Source organism: Culex quinquefasciatus, chromosome 1, assembly GCF_015732765.1.
Source record: "Culex quinquefasciatus strain JHB chromosome 1, VPISU_Cqui_1.0_pri_paternal, whole genome shotgun sequence".
Lineage (NCBI taxonomy): Eukaryota > Metazoa > Arthropoda > Insecta > Diptera > Culicidae > Culex > Culex quinquefasciatus.
In genome coordinates, this window is record NC_051861.1 from 112,972,470 (window position 1) to 112,993,572 (window position 21,103).

The 21,103-nt window shown below is 38.8% G+C and overlaps 2 protein-coding genes across 2 annotated transcripts in view; both read right to left on the bottom strand.

The window, feature by feature from the left end:
- Positions 1–1,553, bottom strand: part of LOC6043588 (UPF0565 protein C2orf69 homolog) — a 76,991-nt gene extending 75,438 nt beyond the window's left edge. Inside the window, exon 1 of the mRNA XM_038255993.1 lies at positions 1,327–1,553. The gene's annotated coding sequence lies outside the window, so the exon portion shown is untranslated. The remainder of the gene's footprint in view (positions 1–1,326) is intronic.
- Positions 1,554–11,463: 9,910 nt separating this feature from the next.
- The window catches only part of LOC6043608, a 454,063-nt gene continuing 444,423 nt past the window's right edge, over positions 11,464–21,103 (bottom strand). The window contains exon 15 of the mRNA XM_038266500.1: positions 11,464–17,580. Within this exon, the coding sequence (XP_038122428.1) occupies positions 17,106–17,580 (475 nt within the window). The 3' untranslated portion in view covers positions 11,464–17,105. The remainder of the gene's footprint in view (positions 17,581–21,103) is intronic.

The following is a 21,103-nucleotide window of genomic DNA, read 5'->3' on the forward strand; positions in this document are numbered from 1 at the left end:
TTGCAACTATTTTGCAAATTCCGAGGCAACAAGTAACTATTTAACAATCCCAGAAGTGTTGAGAGGTAGCTGGGGAGACAAGCTATTGTTTTACACTTTAAGTTTTGTGAAAAAGTTTCCTGAAGTATGAGAATTCTGGCAAAACAATGTAATTGGGCCAATGTCGAAGTGTAAACAAAGAGTCCAGCTCGTTCCTAATGTAAACATTACAGACGTGAGCAGGACAGACTGTTGTTAACAAATCCACATTGGCTCATTTACATTTTTTTCTTGAATTAGCAAAATAGTTCAAACTTTCAAAATGCTTACCCGCCTTTGTCTCATGTTGCTTCAGAAATGGAATTTTCAAAAATATAAAAAATAATCGATCAGCAAAAATATAAAAAAATAAATAATAATAAAATTACCAATCGAAACGCACTTCTCTAACACCGACGTGAACTTCCAGTACCTCAACGAGTCTAGTAGGCATAGAATTTATTATCGAAAATGCGCTTCCCAAACACGGACGTGAACTTAAAGTACCTAAGATGGAATGATGAAGAACCGGTGCCCGGTGATGCTTCCGACAACTTCATCAGATTGGTTGGTTATTTTTAAATGAGCGAAAGGGAATCCGATTCCAATTCTGGAACCAGTTCACGATGATAGACAATCGATTCAGCAAGCTTTTTTGTAATCATGGCAACAGTAATCCTTTCCCACCTGCTGAAAGTAACAAGAAATTTGATTGTTATTTTAGAACGACGAAGTTGACAACACGGATCTGCGCAAATTTGAAATGACAGATTCTGCCACCCCGCTCCGCGGAGGTCAGAACCGAACTCTTCCCACCCACAATCCCTTCTCTGTCTCTTTTACTGGATCCTGGACTCATTTCAAAGAAGACAAAAAAAGAATCCCAATTTGTCCTTGAACGCGCGAATAAACTGTCGCGGACTCTCTCTCTCCCCCTCCCGGTTGATTATTTTCAATCAACACACAAACAAACAAGCAGCTCGCGCGCTCGCTCCCTTGCCGAGGCGAACACTAGAAAACGAAGTTTCCAATATTTACAAACAGTTTTTCGCGTTTTGTGCTGCTCGGCCTTCTTTATTTTGTTTTGACTTCTTTTTGCGCTTGCTGCTGCTGTCACAGCGAGCAAAGAAAGAAAAAAAAACAATCAACAAAGATGGCTTTGCGCGACACTGTCCCGTCACTGTGTGCGTGCGGGCGCGCTTTGAGGTTAGAATTTCTGCGGCCACAAACACACCAACACACACACACACGCTGTGTGTGGCTCTGAAGAAGCTCAAAAAAAGGGAAGCGATTTTCATGGGCACTTACCGAGTCCGAAACTCCGGAACCGGATTGGGGCCCCTCGCGGCCACAGATTCCACCGGAAAACTAGCACCGCCCGTTGCCCGAACCGTGCCCCACCGGATGTGCACCCGCTAGAGCCGAACCGCGTCGAATTTCGGTAAGAAATCACCGCCACAAGATTTCCCTCGAAAAATCCCGCAAACACAAATAAAACACACTCGCGAAAAAGCACTCTGTGTTGTGATGTTGCGCACAAAAATTGTTTCTCTTCCTCACTCACTCACTCGCTGCTCTGGTGCTGCTGTTTTTTCTTGCTCGCGCGCGCTGCGGGGGAGCGTTTTTGTGTACACAAAGCGGTGGAGAGAGCGAGAGGGGAATGCCGCCGCGTTCTGATTGGAAAATAACGGTGTGCGGCGTCGTCCGAGGACCCCGGTGGCGGATTTTTGACAGATTGCGTGAAATGGAAGGGGGTGATTTTGTAAAGGGCGTATATTTTGTTGTTTTGGTTTTGTTAGAAGTTTTTGAAATCAAAGAGCATGTATTTCTATCGGGCTCATAATGTTGGCATATTAACACTTCGACGCTCTGTGTTTAATTGGGTACTAAAGCCCTATGTCAATTTTTATGTACAACGGTAAAAAACACGATTAAAAACCATTTCTGATCCCTTTTTTTTCATTTTAATGCAAATTTTTTTTTTTACAGGACAACATTTTTTTTTATGGATCAACTATGGTCATCTTGGAACGAGCTGTCAAGCAGGAGCTTTTCTGTCAAGAAGGACCGCGAGGTTAATTTTTCAAAATTGATTTAAAAATCCATTTTAAACTCTTTGTGGTTGTACAAAGGGTCATTGTACTCAGAAAAATAAGCTTTATCGCTGTAAACAATAATATCAGAAATCTAAGCTTCATTTTAGAACCCAATTCAGATTGATGAATATCTACTCCTAAAAGAATCAGCATGTGATGGTTGTGCCCTTCTTGAAGCCAGTAAATGATGTTTTTAGGGCTGCGGAGTTGGGTCATATTTCAAGCGACTCCGACTCCGGCTTTCTGAGATTAGCCGACTCCGACTCCGGCTCCGGCTTTCAGCTCCAACCGACTCCGACTCCAACTCCGGCCTACCAACTCTAGCCGACTCGGAGTCCAGCATTCAAAAAATGATTGGCTTCGACTCCGACTCCACATATTTTTAAATGTTTCAAAAGTTATTTAACTATTATTTCAAAAACATTGATAAATCGGATTATTTAAAAACTCTCTAAGTGGAAAAACGGAAAAATGTTTCTAGTTTTACAAGTTTTATACGTTATTGAAACAGAAATCAAACAATTTCTCCAGTTTTGAAGGCATTTCAGAAGAACAGTTTGATAAGTCAATTTGGATTTATTTATTTTTTTATTAAATTGTTTTTTTTTTGAATGATCATTATCAGAAAGCCGGCCTTAATGATCGATTTAACATATAAATTCAATTTGCTCTCTTTTAGGCTGGCATTTATAAGAAGCACAGTGACTATAAAAGTCACCTTGTTTTTTTAAATAACAATTTTAAATGAAACTATTTTTTGAAGCTACATTGATTTTATTAAGACATCACGCCAAGGCTTGTACTCAGACCTGAGTAGGTTCTATTTTGACCGAATCGACCAACGTTGTTTATCGTGGGCTCTTCACTAATACTACTGCGTGGGCTCTGTGAGTTGTCTGTTTGTTTACACCAAAATTTAATCTTCAAGAAACATCGCTTTTTGTGTGTGCAAATCTGTTACGAAAAAAGGTGAGAACTGTTGCTTCCGATTGACCGGGAAGATTTGCCGGGTAGTACTGGACCGGGGACTGGCCAAGTCCCGCTGTTGATCCTTCCGATCAACTCGCTGCAATCTCCGACAGGGAGTAACCGACCAAGTGCAGAAACATCCATGATTCCGAGATTGTGGAGGAGCTGGTCTTTCCGAGCATCCTTCGATAACCTTCTCCGAGGACTAGCCCACTCCCGCTGTCGACTCGTACAGGGAATCGAACTTGCAAAACGTCTTCATCGCCACTTCGCGGGGCATTTATCCACAGTCTCTGGCGGATAGGGTCCTTCGGGAACTTGTGTTTGGAAATCCGTCCTGTGTCATTTTTTTTTTTCATGGAAATCATTTCAACATTATGAAATTATGCCTTTTTTCACCACGCGGTTTGTTTATTTTCAAATTTTGACAGCAAATGCGTTCTTCATCTTCATTGTTGTCTTAATGTTCGCGTCGAACATTTAGGTTTCATAAATATGGCCGTTGTGACAGAGGGCTGGAATCGACCGAAGCAGAGTGATTTTCACACAGAAATGAGTTATTCTAAATGTGCGTGATTGACATTATTCAACTACGTAATTTACGGACGAACCATGGTTGCCAGCGATCACCAACTAACTTCACCACAAGGGACATGACTTCCATCGTATCGCGGCAGCCCAGTCAAATCAATCCGAATTCTGAAACGGAATCTAATTAGAATCGTAATCGAATTCCGTTTCAAACGCAACAACCGGTTCGAACACGGAACCGGTTGTTGCGTTTGAAACGGAATTTGTATACGATTCTAATTAGATTCCGTTTCAGAATTCGGATTGATTTGACTGGGAGGCGGCGCGCGGGTGATCTTGTTCAGTTCTGTTCGGTAACCGTTGGAAACGGTACAAGTTAGTGATTTTCCTACAGATTTCATCTAAATTTAAAAAAATCACAAGTTTTAAATTCGAAGTAAGTGAGTGAGCAAAGCATTTGAAAGAACAACAGGATTCGACTGCGTCTGAAGAGCTGGGATGTTTCGATAATCAATGTAAGTTTTTAATTTGATGGTTTATTTTAACAGTTGAATGTTATCATTCGAATTAGGACAAATAAATCATGGCTTTCTACCTAAGGTACTCGCGATAGAGTTATCTACGTGCGCATATATTGCGTGTACGTACACGAAAAAGATTGAGGTTAAATTTTGTACCCGCCAGCAAAACAAATGGTGTGCTAGTGTGCGTGGAAGCAGGCTTAGATAGCTCTATTGAGTGTGTAGTAGTGCGGTTGTCAAAATCGCTATCTCTGACTCTCTCACTCCACTGACACTGGCATTGTTTATGTTTTGGTTTTCCTGGCACGGTCCATTGTTTTTTTGTTATTGTTTTGGTTTTAGTGGCACGGAGTCATGCACTCACACTCATGCAAAGCAAGATGGCGAGTACCTATGATATACAGCCTTGCAAATAAATTACCGTCAGTGGGGGTGACATTGGGTCTGGGGGGTGAGATTGGGTCAAAGTGATTTTTACGGATTTTACCATTTCTCAGGTTCTTCTCAATGAAACTGAATTCTGTTAAAAGGGTTGTGTAGGGGATATCTTAAGATGACTTCACTGAAAAAATCTCGTTCCTAGAACAAATCCTGTTATTTTGGCAGCTGTCTAAAGTTGGGGTACGTTTTTGGCCAACGTTTTTGGCCTCTCGAAAAATCATTTTTCTAATATTTTTGTTAGAATTGCTCGAAAACTACCCAAATGTTTGAAAATCTCCACATCAAACAGTGTAGCGTGTCAATACGATTCACTCGAACAAGAAACACTGTTAGATGACTTGTTTTTACCATATCGTTGTATTTGAGCATCATTTTAGTTTCATTTGACCCAATGTCACCCCCTCTAAGGGGTGAGATTGGGTCAATTTTCAAACTATTGGCATTTAAGGTAGTGTTCATCAAAATCCACCATATTTTGGGAAAATGTTAGTAAACTATCTAAGAACAAATCTACGTTGAAAGATTTTCGATGTTATTTAAACTGTTTTTGTTATTAAGAAATTACGAGAGGTGTATCGTTTTTTGACCCATAGTCACCCCCACTGACGGTATAACAAATTTGATAGCCGTTGAAAAGTCGCATTTTTTTACAGTTTTGCTGGGCCAATTTTCTAAAAAGGCTTTCTATAGTCGAAAATTTACCAGCACACACCTCTGAGTGCCGTAGAGTTATCTACGTGCGCATGTATTGCGTGTACGTACACGAAAAAGATTGTGGTTAAATTTTGTACCGCGCTTTCGCTGCCGCTGCTGCCCATTTGAAATTTTTCTTGACCGATTCCTTACGAAGTGCATATACCGCTTACATATCGACTCAGGTCGAAAACTGAACAAATAACTGTTTGTGTGCACCGAAAAATTCTCACTCAATAATCTCAGCACTGGCTGAACCGATTTTAATCGTTTTGGTCTCATTAGATCCGTCTTGGGATCACATAAGTCCGTATTGAAAATTATGTAGTTTAATCAAGTACTTCAAAAATTATGCTAAAAAAACATTTTGAGGAAAGTCCGGAAGTTTGTACAAATGATTGTTTGATCGTGTTTTTTTACCGTTGTACATAAAAATTGACATAGGGCTTTAGTACCCACTTAAAAGGCCTTTCAAATGACACAATAATATTCAAAATCTGCTAACCCTATAATTTGTTATCAATATTACGCCCTTTTATTCCCTTTATGTTATTCTTGATTTGAAAATTTTGAAAATATTGTTTTCGGATCGGAAAATTTCACGAATGTTTTAACATTGAAAATCGGATCATTAGTTGCTGAGATATCGACATTAGAAAATGGTGGGTTGTTTGGGTGAGACTTAGAAAACATCAATTCTAGACTTTTTTGATTAGGTCCTATAAACATATGAAAGACAATAGCTTATAGGTCCTTTAAAAAAAACTCTAGAATTTTCCTGTTTTTAAACCATTGCATGGCAATATCTCAGCAACTAAGAGTCGTATCACCAAAGTTCAAAAAAGCAAAATATAGAGTTTTCTTAACCTATTAGAAATATGTTTTTGAAAAGTGGGCAAACGTGGGCACTAATTTAAAAATATGAATAACTGCGACTTTTTTCAAAAAAGTTACTTAAAAAGTTACCTATAACTTGAAAACTGTGCACTCTATCAAAATTTTACTAAAGTACTTTTGATTGCAAATTCGATTTTACATAAAAAATTAAGTTGAAATTTTCGCGACCAATATTTCGTAACATCATAACTCAGTCAACGATTTTTGCCCGTTCTGGAAATTTCTGAAAAGTTGGCATTTGATGTCGCCTAAAACATATAAGAAAAAAAAAAATAAAAATAGTGTTATTTTGCAAATCAAGTTTGAGTGACAAAAGGTGTAATTAAAAATCACAAAAAAATACCGTGTATCATTTTTTTTTTTCAATGTAGTCGTTATCGATACCCACAACTTTGCCGAAGATGCCAAATCGATCAAAAAATTCCTTCAAAAGATACAGATTTTTGAATTTTCATATATCACTTTTGTATGGAGCTGTCAAATTTGTATGGTAAATTATATGGACAAACTAATGATGCAAAATGGCTTCTTTGGGCATACCGAAGACACCAAAAAAGTTTCATCCGGATTTAAAAAATAAATAAAATTAAAATAAAGATCGATTTCGTAGAGAACTGGTCTGTAGTTAAAATTTGATTAAACTTTTTGTTCTAGAGTAAAATTTCAAAACAACCATGGGCCATGGGTTTTCTATGCAGATAGAACCTGTTAAAAATTCAATCTAGTGTTGAAAAATTCATTTTGAAAATATTTTTCAACATTGGCTCTGTAGCTATTCTCGCGATTTCTACCTCACAACAGGGATCCCGGGTTCCGGGATTAAATCCTAGTTAGTTCCATTGAAATTTTGGAATTAAACTTTCAATATAATCGAAATCCTCGATGTCATATATAAAAGGTCTTTTTTACTGTCCACTGTCGAGTTCAACTCGAATCAAATCTTCAAACCATTAAACTTACCTCTTTTAAAACTTGTCTAAAGAAAACTGTCATCATAAATTTGTTTCGGATGAATAAAAAGATGTTTTACTTCGTAAACATAAGACTTTATTGAAACACATAGTTTTTTTTTCACCGTCCTGGGTCCATCCTGCACGCGAATGAAAAGAAGAAAACATTTTAGAAATTGTAAAAAGAGTTTCATTTGAAAAATACAAAACATTAAAGGGACTGTCATCATAATAGCTGGTTTGTCTCCGCTTACTCACCCTTCAGAATATGGTTTTTCACCCTGAAATAAACGCTTTTTTTACAACAATCACACTTTAAACATCAAAACCGTCGGGAAAAAAATTCTTCAAATAATAAAGTGAAATTGTTTTGAAAACGATAATAAAAAAAAATCAAAACTTTGCTTGCTTTCGAAATTGATACGCTGCTCGCTTGACAGTTCGTCACTCTGTCGGCGTGTGTTGGTGGGTGCGTGTCTGTAAACAACTTGCGCGGTTATTTTAAAATCTGTTTATTATTGATTTCTATTGTAAATTTCAAAAATAGGGTTTTTCATATTGGTTGTTCTTTTTTTTTTCATTTGCGTTCAATGTATACGGATGTGTTATTTCTGTTTTCTTCACTTTTCTCTGTTCAGTAGACTTGTTCTAGCGTTCTTGTGTGAGTGTGTGTGTGTTTGTTTACATTTCGGCATTCGGCGCGGGTTTTTTTAGTATTATTAGTAGTAGTTTAGGAAAGGTGGTTGCCATCTAATTTTTATGATGCACATCATGTTAGGGTGGTGGTGGTTTCATGTTTTGTATGTCTGTGTGAGGCTAACAATATGGCTCCTTTCTTTTTGGTTTAATTTTTTTCTGATATTGGCTTCTGTTTACTTTTTTTCAAGAAAGAAATTTTGGGTACTAGGTTAGAAAAACTATTTTACAAGTAACTTTTCTGTTTTTTTTTTTTAAATTCGACTTTCATCCGGCTGCGCACCCTTAAGGTGGAGGCAGCCGGCACTCTCCTTGCAGAGTCCTTCCCTTGTATAAACCTTCGAGTGTGTAATTTTAGAGTGTATCTGTGCAATCTTTCTTTACAGTGTTTGCGAAATTTAAGGTACATCTTATCGATAAAAAAATATCACATAAATGTTTTTTTACTTTCTTTTACTTTCTTTCCTTAGTACACCAAAACGTGTAATCATGTCGTGCTTTTTTATGGTTTAATAAACACACGAAACTGCAAATTTATAGTTTGGAATTAGCCGGTTGCGCCGTCTGTGTGTAAGGTGAAAACAAACACTGTCAATGAGAATGGGTGAGTTTTTCGTAAGCTTTGAAAGTTGAACAAGTTGAACGCGTGTTTTTTTTTCAGCTAATAGTTTGTTGTTGGTTTAGTTTTTTTTTCAAGTCTTGATCCAGAGTCTGTGAATCTTCTTCGTCGTTTTCTCGCTTCTGGAAGGAATAGAAGGAAATTTCATACTTTTTACAGGTTATGTTCACTAATTTCCTGCTACTATGCTTCTGCTTCGTTTGATTTATACTTCGTAAAGTGATAGAAGTTAAATATAGTTAATATGAAAAAGAGGAAAGTTGATTTTTTGATATAGAGTTTGTTGTTTTTTTTTTGTTGTGGTTTCGATAAAAATATGTTTTTTTCGTTTTATTTTTATATTTGCAAATTTTTCTTTACTGCTGACCTGTGTCTTGAGTTATCGTTTAAATTCTAACAAGAGCAAAAATTCTGAAGGAAAGAAGATAACTTGTGTGTGTGTGCTTTTTGTTCAATTTCATACTTGATTCCTACGCATATTTTGATAAAAAGTTCTAATAGTCTGTGTGTTTCTTTACAGCAAGGGTTGCACCCTTCATCTTTGATTAAATTCCCTCAAATTTCTACAGTTAGAGAGGTTTTTCGCTCGAATTAGTTTTGATCCTAGTCTCCAAATTTTAGATCTTCGCTTTCAAGAGCTTGTTATAAATTGTGTTTTTCTGAATTCCATTTTGTACACTCTGATGGAACGGAAAAACCTTACAAAAACAAAATAAAACTGATTAAATTCAACTGATTGGCTACTGGTTTACTTTATTTATATCAAAGTTGAGCGGAAACCAACGTCCAGCTGGGAAATGTCAACTTTGAGTACCCCTCGGCGAGCGTGCATTTTGACAGTTCCCCGAACTGTCATCGGTTCCCGGGAATACGTATTTTCATCGAGTGGATACAACCCCGTAACGATTTGTTTTTCTTAAGGCGGTCGCTAATCGCATTCTCTCGCTCGCAGCGCACAGCCGCCTGCTCGTTTTATAGCAACTTTTTATGGCAATCGAAATGTCAGATTACGTGCGTTTGTTTTGATGGACGTTTGACGTTTCGAGTGCGGGGGACGAAAACACTTTGTTTTATGGCAAAGGTGCTATAAAAATCGCAAGGTCCGTGCGAGGTAGAGAGAGAGCATCAAACTTTTTTTTTCCTAGAATTTTCACAGAGCTTTGATGATACCAGTTCATGGGTGCGGTGCCAGAGAGCGCTAGGTCTCTGTCCACAAATTTACACGTGTGTTTCGAGGGGGAAAAGGACGAAGGGGGTTGCGGGAATCTGTGGGAAAGGGGGAGCTGGACGGGTGTCAAAACGCACGTGTGACAGTCGATCGATTCCAGTCCAGTTGTTTCTGGCGCTAAATTATCTATAAGCTCGATTTTGTTGTGGTTTTTTGGCGACCTTTGGACGCCATTTTGCGAGAAAGTTCCTGTCAGTTGACGTAAACAAAGGATGGAAAAGGGAAAACAAAACAAAAAGCTGCCTCTATTTTCGACGCTTGCGTGACTCTTTATTGGGTATTTGAAATGACAGAAACAAAATAAGAAAACAAAAGAAAAAGAATACTAAAAGTGAGTAGAAATATTTTGATTGTTGCGTGTACATGTGTGTGTGTATTAGCGTGGTTCACGTTTCTATGAAAAAGACAAAAGTTGTTATTTTGTCTTGCATCAACCGGAATTTCGTTCTTTTATGTCCCCAGAAGCACTCCTGAAAATTTGAGCCCATTTGGTAAGGTCTAGGAGCTCCAGTTTTAATTTGAAATTTATATGGGATTTTGATTTATTTTCCATGGGAAACTATCTTTTTTTACATTGTATTAGGATTTTTTTTTATAAATCGATGAAATGACTTGATTCTTATAGTAGGAGATAGGTTTTGAACTGGGGAACAACTTTGTAGAACATACCAACATGCTAGGAAGTGACCCTTTAAAGATACAGATACTTTTAGATGGTGGCTGGCCCCTTCAAAAGCCACCATCTAAAAGTATCTGTATCTTTAAAGGGTCACTTCCTAGCATGTTGGTATGTTCTACAAAGTTGTTCCCCAGTTCAAAACCTATCTCCTACTATAAGAATCAAGTCATTTCATCGATTTATAAAAAAAAATCCTAATACAATGTAAAAAAAGATAGTTTCCCATGGAAAATAAATCAAAATCCCATATAAATTTCAAATTAAAACTGGAGCTCCTAGACCTTACCAAATGGGCTCAAATTTTCAGGAGTGCTTCTGGGGACATAAAAGAACCAAATTCCGGTTGATGCAAGACAAAATAACAACTTTTGTCTTTTTCATAGAAACGTGAACCACGCTAGTGTGTATGTTCTAAAATCAAACAAATATTTACAAATACTATCCTTAGCGCGCACTGACTATCTTGGAATAAATTGCAATTGTGGTTGTTGTGTGTACGTGTCTGTGTGTGTGTGGAAACTTAATCGCTATAAAAAAGGATTGTTTTTAAAAATCTACGTTTATAGTAAAAAAAAAGCCTTACAATTACGCACCCGTTCTGTTTGTAGGATTTACTTATTGTTTAAAAGCTTGCTTTGTTGTTGTTTGTGTATACGTTCGTCGCGTGTCATTTGAGTTGGTTTCTGCTCTCTGTCAAACAAAGGCTCTGTCGACAAAAGTAGATTAAATGTTAAACGAACAAAAACAATACAGGAAGAACTTACTCTCTATGACGTACAAAATGGTCGCTTCTTGAGGTTGGTGTGAGTGAATTGTGTAGGTGTGTGTGTGTAATCTGACTAATACTAGCACGCAAATGCTGCTCCTCCGTGCAGCAGTCTGTGTTGGTGTGATGCTTGCGCGTATCTTTGTGTGAGTGTGTGTCGCTTACAAACGAATAGAAACTTTTGACAGCTTGCCGGCTTGTTGTTTTTTTTGTTATTATCTCTCTGTAGTTGTGTTGTGTTATTCTTCTTTCTCTCTATACACGGTTTAGAAGGGAGGAGGGGGAGGTGTCCTTAGAATATAGGTAACGCGTTACAGGAATTTTCTCGTGGCTTTAGTTTTGCATCGAAAACGATTTTGTTTTTTAAAAACGTATGTAAAAGTAGTATTCTTGGAGATCATTGGTGTCTTGCTATATCAGCTTACGCTCGTTCTTAAAATTTTGACAAAAATATAAACCTAAAATGAAAGTTTTTTTTTTCTGAGTGCAGCCGACTTTCGCGGCTCGCGAGTGTCAGTTTCGTTTCTGTGTATGTGTGTTTTGTTGTTGTTGCGAAAATCGACTTATCTACTAGCTCACGCACATGAGCGCCGGTGGCGCCGGTGTATGGGTGAGACAAACAGAGAGAAAGAGTGCGAGAAGAGAAGGAGGAGGAAAAGTTATTTGCGCACAACAGTTTTGCGGTTTGCTCTGGTATACACTTATGCATATGGCACTTGTGGAAGAAATTTGTCACAGCTTGTGGGATGTGAGAGTGAGGGTGTGGGAGTGAGTTTTGACTGTTTGTCTGAAATATTTTTTATGAGAGATTATTGCTGGAAGAGAGCGTCAATGCATTGAAAGAACAGTTTGTTTTCGTTCAATAATTTCTTTCTTTTCATGTTTTTTTTTCAGGATCGTCCAGGACTCCTAAACTATGGAATTTCTTCGAAAACACTAGAACAACGTGTACAACAGTCTTCAAATGAAAGTGTATCATCGTAAACAAAGCAACTTCATCAAATCGTAAGACATCGCTAAAGCAACGTGTACAACAGTCTTCAAGTGAAGGTGTATCATCGTAAACGTCGCTAAAGCAACGTGTACAACATTCTTCAAGTGAAAGTGTATCATCGTAAACAAAGCAACTTCATTAAATCCTTAGACATCGCTAGAGCAACGTGTACAACAGTCTGTAAGTGAAAGTGTATCATCGTAACAGAAGCAACTTCATCAAATCGTTAAACGTCGCTAGAGCAACGTGTACAATAGTCTTCAAGTGAAGGTGTATCATCGTAAACATCGCTAAAGCAACGTGTACAACATTCTTCAAGTGAAAGTGTATCATCGTAAACAAAGCAACTTCATCAAATCGTGAAAAAACGCTAAAGCAACTTGTACAATAGTCTTCAAGTGAAGGTGTATCATCGTTGACAAAGAAACTTCATCAAATCGTAAAACATCGCTAAAGCAACGTGTACAACAGTCTTCAAAAAAACGCTAAAGCAACTTGTACAATAGTTTTCAAGTGAAGGTGTATCATCGTAAACAAAGAAACTTCATCAAATCGTAAAAAAATCGCTAAAGCAACGTGTACAATAGTCTTCAAGTGAAGGTGTATCATCGTAAACGTCGCTAAAGCAACGTGTACAACATTCTTCAAGTGAAAGTGTATCATCGTAAACAAAGCAACTTCATTAAATCCTTAGACATCGCTAGAGCAACGTGTACAACAGTCTGTAAGTGAAAGTGTATCATCGTAACAGAAGCAACTTCATCAAATCGTTAAACGTCGCTAGAGCAACGTGTACAATAGTCTTCAAGTGAAGGTGTATCATCGTAAACATCGCTAAAGCAACGTGTACAACATTCTTCAAGTGAAAGTGTATCATCGTAAACAAAGAAACTTCATCAAATCGTAAAAAAATCGCTAAAGCAACGTGTACAATAGTCTTCAAGTGAAGGTGTATCATCGTAAACGTCGCTAAAGCAACGTGTACAACATTCTTCAAGTGAAAGTGTATCATCGTAAACAAAGCAACTTCATTAAATCCTTAGACATCGCTAGAGCAACGTGTACAACAGTCTGTAAGTGAAAGTGTATCATCGTAACAGAAGCAACTTCATCAAATCGTTAAACGTCGCTAGAGCAACGTGTACAATAGTCTTCAAGTGAAGGTGTATCATCGTAAACATCGCTAAAGCAACGTGTACAACATTCTTCAAGTGAAAGTGTATCATCGTAAACAAAGCAACTTCATCAAATCGTGAAAAACGCTAAAGCAACTTGTACAATAGTCTTCAAGTGAAGGTGTATCATCGTTGACAAAGAAACTTCATCAAATCGTAAAACATCGCTAAAGCAACGTGTACAACAGTCTTCAAAAAAACGCTAAAGCAACTTGTACAATAGTCTTCAAGTGAAGGTGTATCATCGTAAACAAAGAAACTTCATCAAATCGTAAAAAAATCGCTAAAGCAACGTGTACAATAGTCTTCAAGTGAAGGTGTATCATCGTAAACGTCGCTAAAGCAACGTGTACAACATTCTTCAAGTGAAAGTGTATCATCGTAAACAAAGCAACTTCATTAAATCCTTAGACATCGCTAGAGCAACGTGTACAACAGTCTGTAAGTGAAAGTGTATCATCGTAACAGAAGCAACTTCATCAAATCGTTAAACGTCGCTAGAGCAACGTGTACAATAGTCTTCAAGTGAAGGTGTATCATCGTAAACATCGCTAAAGCAACGTGTACAACATTCTTCAAGTGAAAGTGTATCATCGTAAACAAAGAAACTTCATCAAATCGTAAAAAAATCGCTAAAGCAACGTGTACAATAGTCTTCAAGTGAAGGTGTATCATCGTAAACGTCGCTAAAGCAACGTGTACAACATTCTTCAAGTGAAAGTGTATCATCGTAAACAAAGCAACTTCATTAAATCCTTAGACATCGCTAGAGCAACGTGTACAACAGTCTGTAAGTGAAAGTGTATCATCGTAACAGAAGCAACTTCATCAAATCGTTAAACGTCGCTAGAGCAACGTGTACAATAGTCTTCAAGTGAAGGTGTATCATCGTAAACATCGCTAAAGCAACGTGTACAACATTCTTCAAGTGAAAGTGTATCATCGTAAACAAAGCAACTTCATCAAATCGTGAAAAAACGCTAAAGCAACTTGTACAATAGTCTTCAAGTGAAGGTGTATCATCGTTGACAAAGAAACTTCATCAAATCGTAAAACATCGCTAAAGCAACGTGTACAACAGTCTTCAAAAAAACGCTAAAGCAACTTGTACAATAGTCTTCAAGTGAAGGTGTATCATCGTTGACAAAGAAACTTCATCAAATCGTAAAACATCGCTAAAGCAACGTGTACAACAGTCTTCAAAAAAACGCTAAAGCAACTTGTACAATAGTCTTCAAGTGAAGGTGTATCATCGTAAACAAAGAAACTTCATCAAATCGTAAAACATCGCTAAAGCAACTTGTACAACAGTCTTCAAGTGAAGGTGTATCATCGTAAACATCGCTAAAGCAACGTGTACAACATTCTTCAAGTGAAAGTGTATCATCGTAAACAAAGAAACTTCATCAAATCGTAAAACATCGCTAAAGCAACGTGTACAACAGTCTTCAAAAAAACGCTAAAGCAACTTGTACAATAGTCTTCAAGTGAAGGTGTATCATCGTAAACAAAGAAACTTCATCAAATCGTAAAACATCGCTAAAGCAACTTGTACAACAGTCTTCAAGTGAAGGTGTATCATCGTAAACATCGCTAAAGCAACGTGTACAACATTCTTCAAGTGAAAGTGTATCATCGTAAACAAAGCAACTTCATCAAATCGTAAAACATCGTGTACAACAGTCTTCAAGTGAAGGTGTATCATCGTAAACATCGCTAAAGCAACGTGTACAACAGTCTTCAATCCAAAGTGTATCATCGTAAACAAACCAACATCATCAAACCGTCAGACATCGCTACAGCTTCAGGTTTGACATTATTCAAGCAGCAGTAATCAAATGTGAGTACCAAAACCAGAATTTCTACACCGACCTTCAATTGATACCCAATCGACGCAACCTCCTCCACACACAAGTGCCCACCCAGACGGGTAGCCCAACCATGGGGGAGATCATTTAATTCGCTTAATTTGACACGAAATCGGCTGCGCAAAATCTCATTATTACCGTTTAAATAAACATCACGACAGGTTGCGCGGAGTCACACCGAAAAAAATGCAAACGTAAAAAATTCGAACCGAAAAAAAAAATTCCAACCAGAACGTGACCACATCAACTATGAAACCGCTTGCCGCCATCCGTCAGCGTCCACACAGTCTGTCAGATGGCATAATGATAATGATGGCCACCGGCGGTGGCCGCCGCGGCAGGTTTTTAATTCCTCCAACGCTCCGGTTGGTCGGGCTTATTTCCGATGTGTCCACTTGACCGTCAAAAAAAGAATTATTGGCTGATAATTAACCCTTCCACCGAAAGTGATGTCCGAATACCGATGTTGGAGCGAGGGGAAATGAGCATATTGAATTCATCATTCCGTCATTGTGATGGGTAATTAGGGGGCCCCCTTTTGACGTTTATGGAATCAAAATGAAATAATTGGTTAATTTGGGTTGCTTTCGGCTTAAAGTTTACCCATTTTCGCGTTCACTACACGTGCGGGTGACGGCTGCCAGCGCGGGGAAAAGTGGAACTACTCACTTTCTCCCGAGCTGGGTAGTTCTAGCTGTCAAATGTCACTTGATTGTAGTTAAAGTTGAAAATAGGTTTAGTTTCAAAATTAATTTACTTGAAATTAAACTATTTCGCTTGGCTCAGTACTCAAACAAGTTAAAACAAAGATGCTGACAGTTTAAATTTACATAACCCCAAAATACTCAAACGCCATTCAAAATTCGCGATTTTTCAACTAGCCGCGGCATTTCCGGCCGAAGGCCGGCGTCCCTGTGGAAAGGGATAATTTTTACAATATTATTTTAATTTATTGACAGCGGGCGCACCCGTTCGCCCGCTCTTCATTTGCATTTATCCTGATTTCGTGATTAATGTCACTTTTTTTTCTGCGTGTTATCGTTGCGGCAGGATTGTCGCTACTCTCTGTTGGACAACCATTTTATAATGCATTGCGCTCTTTCTCTCTCGAAATTTTTTATTGTTTTTCTTGTTGTTGTTTTTTTGTTTTTGGAAATTTACTCCACTTTCGAACTCTCCAGCTTAATTATTCATGATTAAAACGGAAAAGTTCATTGCGAAAACCCATTCATCTTTGTTTTCTGCATGAAACTGAGTTGTTTTTGTTTTTGTTTATGTGTGAGGGTGTGGAAAGGGGTTTTGTGAAAAATTTCTTCTCTCTAAATTAAAATCCTAACCTAACCAGCAAAACACTGCGCTGTCAAAACGTCAACGGTTACTGGGTTGTTGTTGTTGTTGTTTTGAAAAGGGGAGAAGGGAGGAGTTTTGTTTACACACAATATGACTTACCGCGCTCACAGCTCTATGAATGTGTAGTATGGTAAGAGTAGGTTGGTAACACGTAAACAAACATTTACCAATTATTTGGGAGGATCGCGTTGATGATATTTTGACGCTTCTCAAAACAAAGGCGAGTGTGTGTGTGTCTGTGAGTATGTGGTGTGCTTGTTTGTGTTGGTTTGCTAAAATATTCGATTAGTTTAATAACTAAGAGCCTTAATTAGGAACTTGACTTGAAAAACAATGATTTCTTTATGGCATCGCGCTCTAAGCTGGGCTTCATGTTTGACATTTTTAAAGATTCGGTTTGCGGTTGTTGTTGTTGTTTTGTTGTCTGGCGAGTAAACGTCAAACGGAACTGTGCTCTGGAGTGTTTCCTCCTCTCTGTTGATAGTAGTAGTAGTGTTTGCAAACTGTGTGGTTCTTGCAATGGCCGTGCGGCGGCGCTGCGGATGGTTGCGTGGTGGTCGTCGTTTGTGCCTTGTTCCCTGTAGTAATCCGTGCTGCTAGTTCCGCGCGTTTGTTTACATTTGCATCTTGCAGTTCGTGGGCGTCCCGAACTTGGGCGCGTTCAGCCGGTCCGCGTGCTTTATCCGCAGGTGCGACCGGAGCGTGTCGATCCGGCTGTAGGACGCCGGACAGTACGGACAGACGGAGCGCTGCGGGGTGTGCGAGTGGAAGTGGTGCCATCGGTTGGTGACCTCCTTGCCGCAGGAGCGGCACCGCCAGGCCGTGCCGGGCTCGCGCGACGGCGTAAACATGTTGTGGTACGACATCTGGTGGTGCAACGGGTAGTGCCCGTGGTGGGAACCACCGAGGCCCCCGTCGACGCCGTGCCCACCCCCGGTGGGACCGTCCGGGGATGCCGCCACGACCAGACCCGCCGACGTGAGAATGCTCCGCGACAGATGGTGCTCATACTGTCCGCCTCCTCCCCCCGGCCCTGCAACCAACGAAAAGGGAACAGAAAACACACCGATGGGCATTTGGGGGCCAACTCTGTTTGGGGACGCGTAACGTAGGCAATGGACGTGCCCTCGTTTTGGTTTTGACTCGCGAGGTCGCAACTTCTTGCGGATATTGAGGGAAGAGAGTAGTGTAAAAGTGTGCGTGTGTAAAGGATGCGATGAAAAAAGAGACACTGAACTGAATTTTATTTTGTTTGAAAATTTGGCAGCACTGCCCTTGATAAACGTCAAAAAAAATTTCATCCAAATTTACTCAGATTTTCGACTAGTTTTCAAAATTTATATTCTCTAAGATATTAGTAAAATTCACCCAAATCTGTCATGTGACCACCAAAAAGTCATTCCTGAGAAAGATTTTCATTTTAAATACTCAGTTTTCGCAAACTCGAACCTACTCAGAAATGAGTAAATAAGGCTAATGTAAGGCTTGGGTAAATTCCTCTCAGATTTGGCAGTAATTCACTAAATTTTCGTTGAATTACAAGAGAAATTCAGTCAAATCTGACATTTGATCCCCTTACTCATTTCTGAGTAGGTTCGATTTGGACGAAAAATGAGTAATTTTCAATGTGCGTGTTTGTAAAAGTAGCTGTCAATTTCTGACAAGCTACGTTGCAAATTAATCAAAACAAGATACCGCCATCTAGGTTGAATCTGGACAAATGGGGCGAATTTGGACAGCTGTTTAAGTCATGTTTTGGCAAAATATGTTGATATATTTTTTTATTGGTTTCAGTTAGAACAGCCACAAAACAATAACAAAGATTTCATGATTTCCAAAATCGAAGCTTCAAAGCGCTCTCAGAACCAGGGATGCCACTTGGTTTTTTGAAATGTCTGTAAAAAAGTCTGTGTATGTCTGTGCATTTGTCTAAAATTTAAATATATCAATTCTCAGTCATTGAAATCCATTAGAAATCGCGTTTTTAAGCATTTGAAGTCTAACGAAATAAGTTTCGACGAAAACAGATTACAAAATATTAATTCAATGAAGTTTTTTAAAAGTCTGTGTACCTCAAAAAATGTCTGGCACAAGCTCAAAAGTCTTTGAAACACAGACAAATCTGTGTATCTGGCATCCCTGCTCAGAACTACTGTCCCTATTCAGACTGTAGTCCCGAATCACCCCAGATGACAGTACTCGTTTCTAATGTAAACGTCATCTGATGCGAGCAGGATGGATTGTTTGTTTACACCTTACAAATGGCTCATTTACATTGTTTTGATTGGAATAAGACTTGTTTTAGTGACGTTTTAATTGTCAAATCTTCGATTATTCTTAGATAATAGTAATACTAATGGCCGACGCACAAAGTGATTTGTTTACATTTTTTCGACTCTCCCCGCGAACGTCAATCCAAACAAAATTGCTGCCGGATCTTTTTCCGGATCTCTTCCGTATGGATTTGACGTTTGCTGAGAGTGCCAAAAAGTTTGTTTATGTTACTGCTTGCAAAAAAACAATGAATTTGTTGAATCAAAAATCTAAGCTAAATTCCAACGAAACCTAGCTAGTATTACTTTAGTGTGCACGCGTCATAACTGACAGCAGAGCTGTCAAAAATGACAGCTTTCTCAAAACAAGTGCACGTTCGTCGAAGACAACTCATTTAAAGCATAATATTACCTAAAAACTTTCTCAACAAACTTTTTTCTCTGACGTTCATCAAATTGAACCCAATTTTGAGTAGCCCAAAATTACTTTTAAGCCTAATCCAGTTCAGTGTCATTCAGTTCAGCGAAACAAAAGACAGTTTGGAAGCGAAATTAAAACCGAGGATAAGCAGGATGAAAATGCATAAGTGTGTAGTTTTGTGTGTGTGTTTCGATGTGTTTGCGGATACAGACTCAAATGCAGAAAGATGCAATTAAAAATAAAAACTAATAAAGTCACACACACACAGGCGCGCGCTCGCAAAAAAAGTGGCAAATTTGTTTCAGTGTGCTTGATTATCGCCCCGCGCTAGCTTTGATTACGGATTACTCAAACCCCGTAATTAAGGGGGTGGATTTTGAATGTTTTTTTTTTGTTTAAAAATCAGAAAAGGTGATTGAAAGCCTTTGTTGAATGCAAATTTGTTGCGCGCTTACTTTTTTGCGACGCGCGCTTGTGTGTGTGTGAGGTTATAATTAAAACATAATCAGAAAGTATCAAACTAAATTTAATTAAACATAAAACGAAATCCGGACGCTCAATGCGTAAGTGTCACTCGGATTTTTTTGTATGAAAAGAGAGTGAGAGAGAGAGAGAGGTAGAGGCAGACAGATAGTTTGTTTGCGTGTGTAGAGGTGTGTTTGTGTGTGTTTGAGAGAGAGATAGAGGATACAATCAATCGCGTGCGCCACGTTTCCAGTTTGGTGAACTCTCGAAACTTTTAATGATATGATGATACTGTTTTTGTTTTTTTATAGTTTTTTTGGTTGTTCCACGGAAAGGAGTTTGAGGAAATCGGGAAGAGGGGGAGGGGTAAAAAAAGAGTGTTTTATACTAGGTTATGTGATACTTTCCAGGTGGAAGAGGGGGTGGGCGAGGGGATTTATTTCGATGTGAGGTGATTTTTTCAGACAAGGAAACGACTCCTAATACGTGCCACGCCATTTTTAATTTGTTTTTCAGGAATGTGTTCTTGTCTTGCGCGGCAAGCTGTCAGGAATGAACGAATGCGAGAAGACGAAGGGTGGAAGGGGGGGGAGAAATGTCAAACTTGAACACAAAAGTCAAACAGAAACAAACGGATGAGATATGCCACACGTGTGTGAGTGCGAGTCAATTTCGAGTGAGTGACTTGAATCTGTTTTTTTTTTCAAACATAAATTGAGTTTTTTTTGCAAAATGCCGCTGCGTGTAGTTTTTTTTTATTTTGGGAAAATGGGAATGGAAAGGGAGAACGGGGGTCTGTTGTCGTTTTTCCTAATTGCGACCCTGGTCAGGTTGCGCCAAACTAGAGCAAAAGGATAAAATGTGAGTTTTTTTTTTTTGGTATTTCTTACGGTAACAAATTCGATAAAAATAGGAGAGTGAGAGAGAGAGAGAGCAAGAAATCTAGAGAAGAAAAGGGTTAGCCAAACTAAAGTTTACTAAAAAAGATAGGAAAGATAGAAGAGAGAAGAGCGAGAATTAGTTTCAAAAGAAGAGAGCGAGAAATAGTGAGAGAGAGAGAGAGAGTAGCAAAAACAAACTGCCTGTCACACGCACGCGTAGCGGCGGTGGTGTCGGTAAAGTAGAGCGCGTGCCGAAAATCTCTCTCGAGGACACACGCTTGACAGAAACACTCTGCGGTTGGTTGGCTGGTTGGTTTTGGTATGCTTGGTGGTGGTGAGATCAAACGAAACAAAACTGGATGAGCGCGTCTCAGTGTCTGTGTGAGTGTGTGTGGTTGAAAGAGAGCGAAACACGAACACGAATGAGAGCGTGGCAGACTTTTCCGATCGGTCGGTACAGAACATTGGCTTTACTTACTGCAGCGAAAGGGGGGAATTTCTTTCATTGTTTACGTTTTTGAAGGGTGTGTGTTTGCGAATCGATATGCTAGTGTCAGTTTGTGATTTGAGGC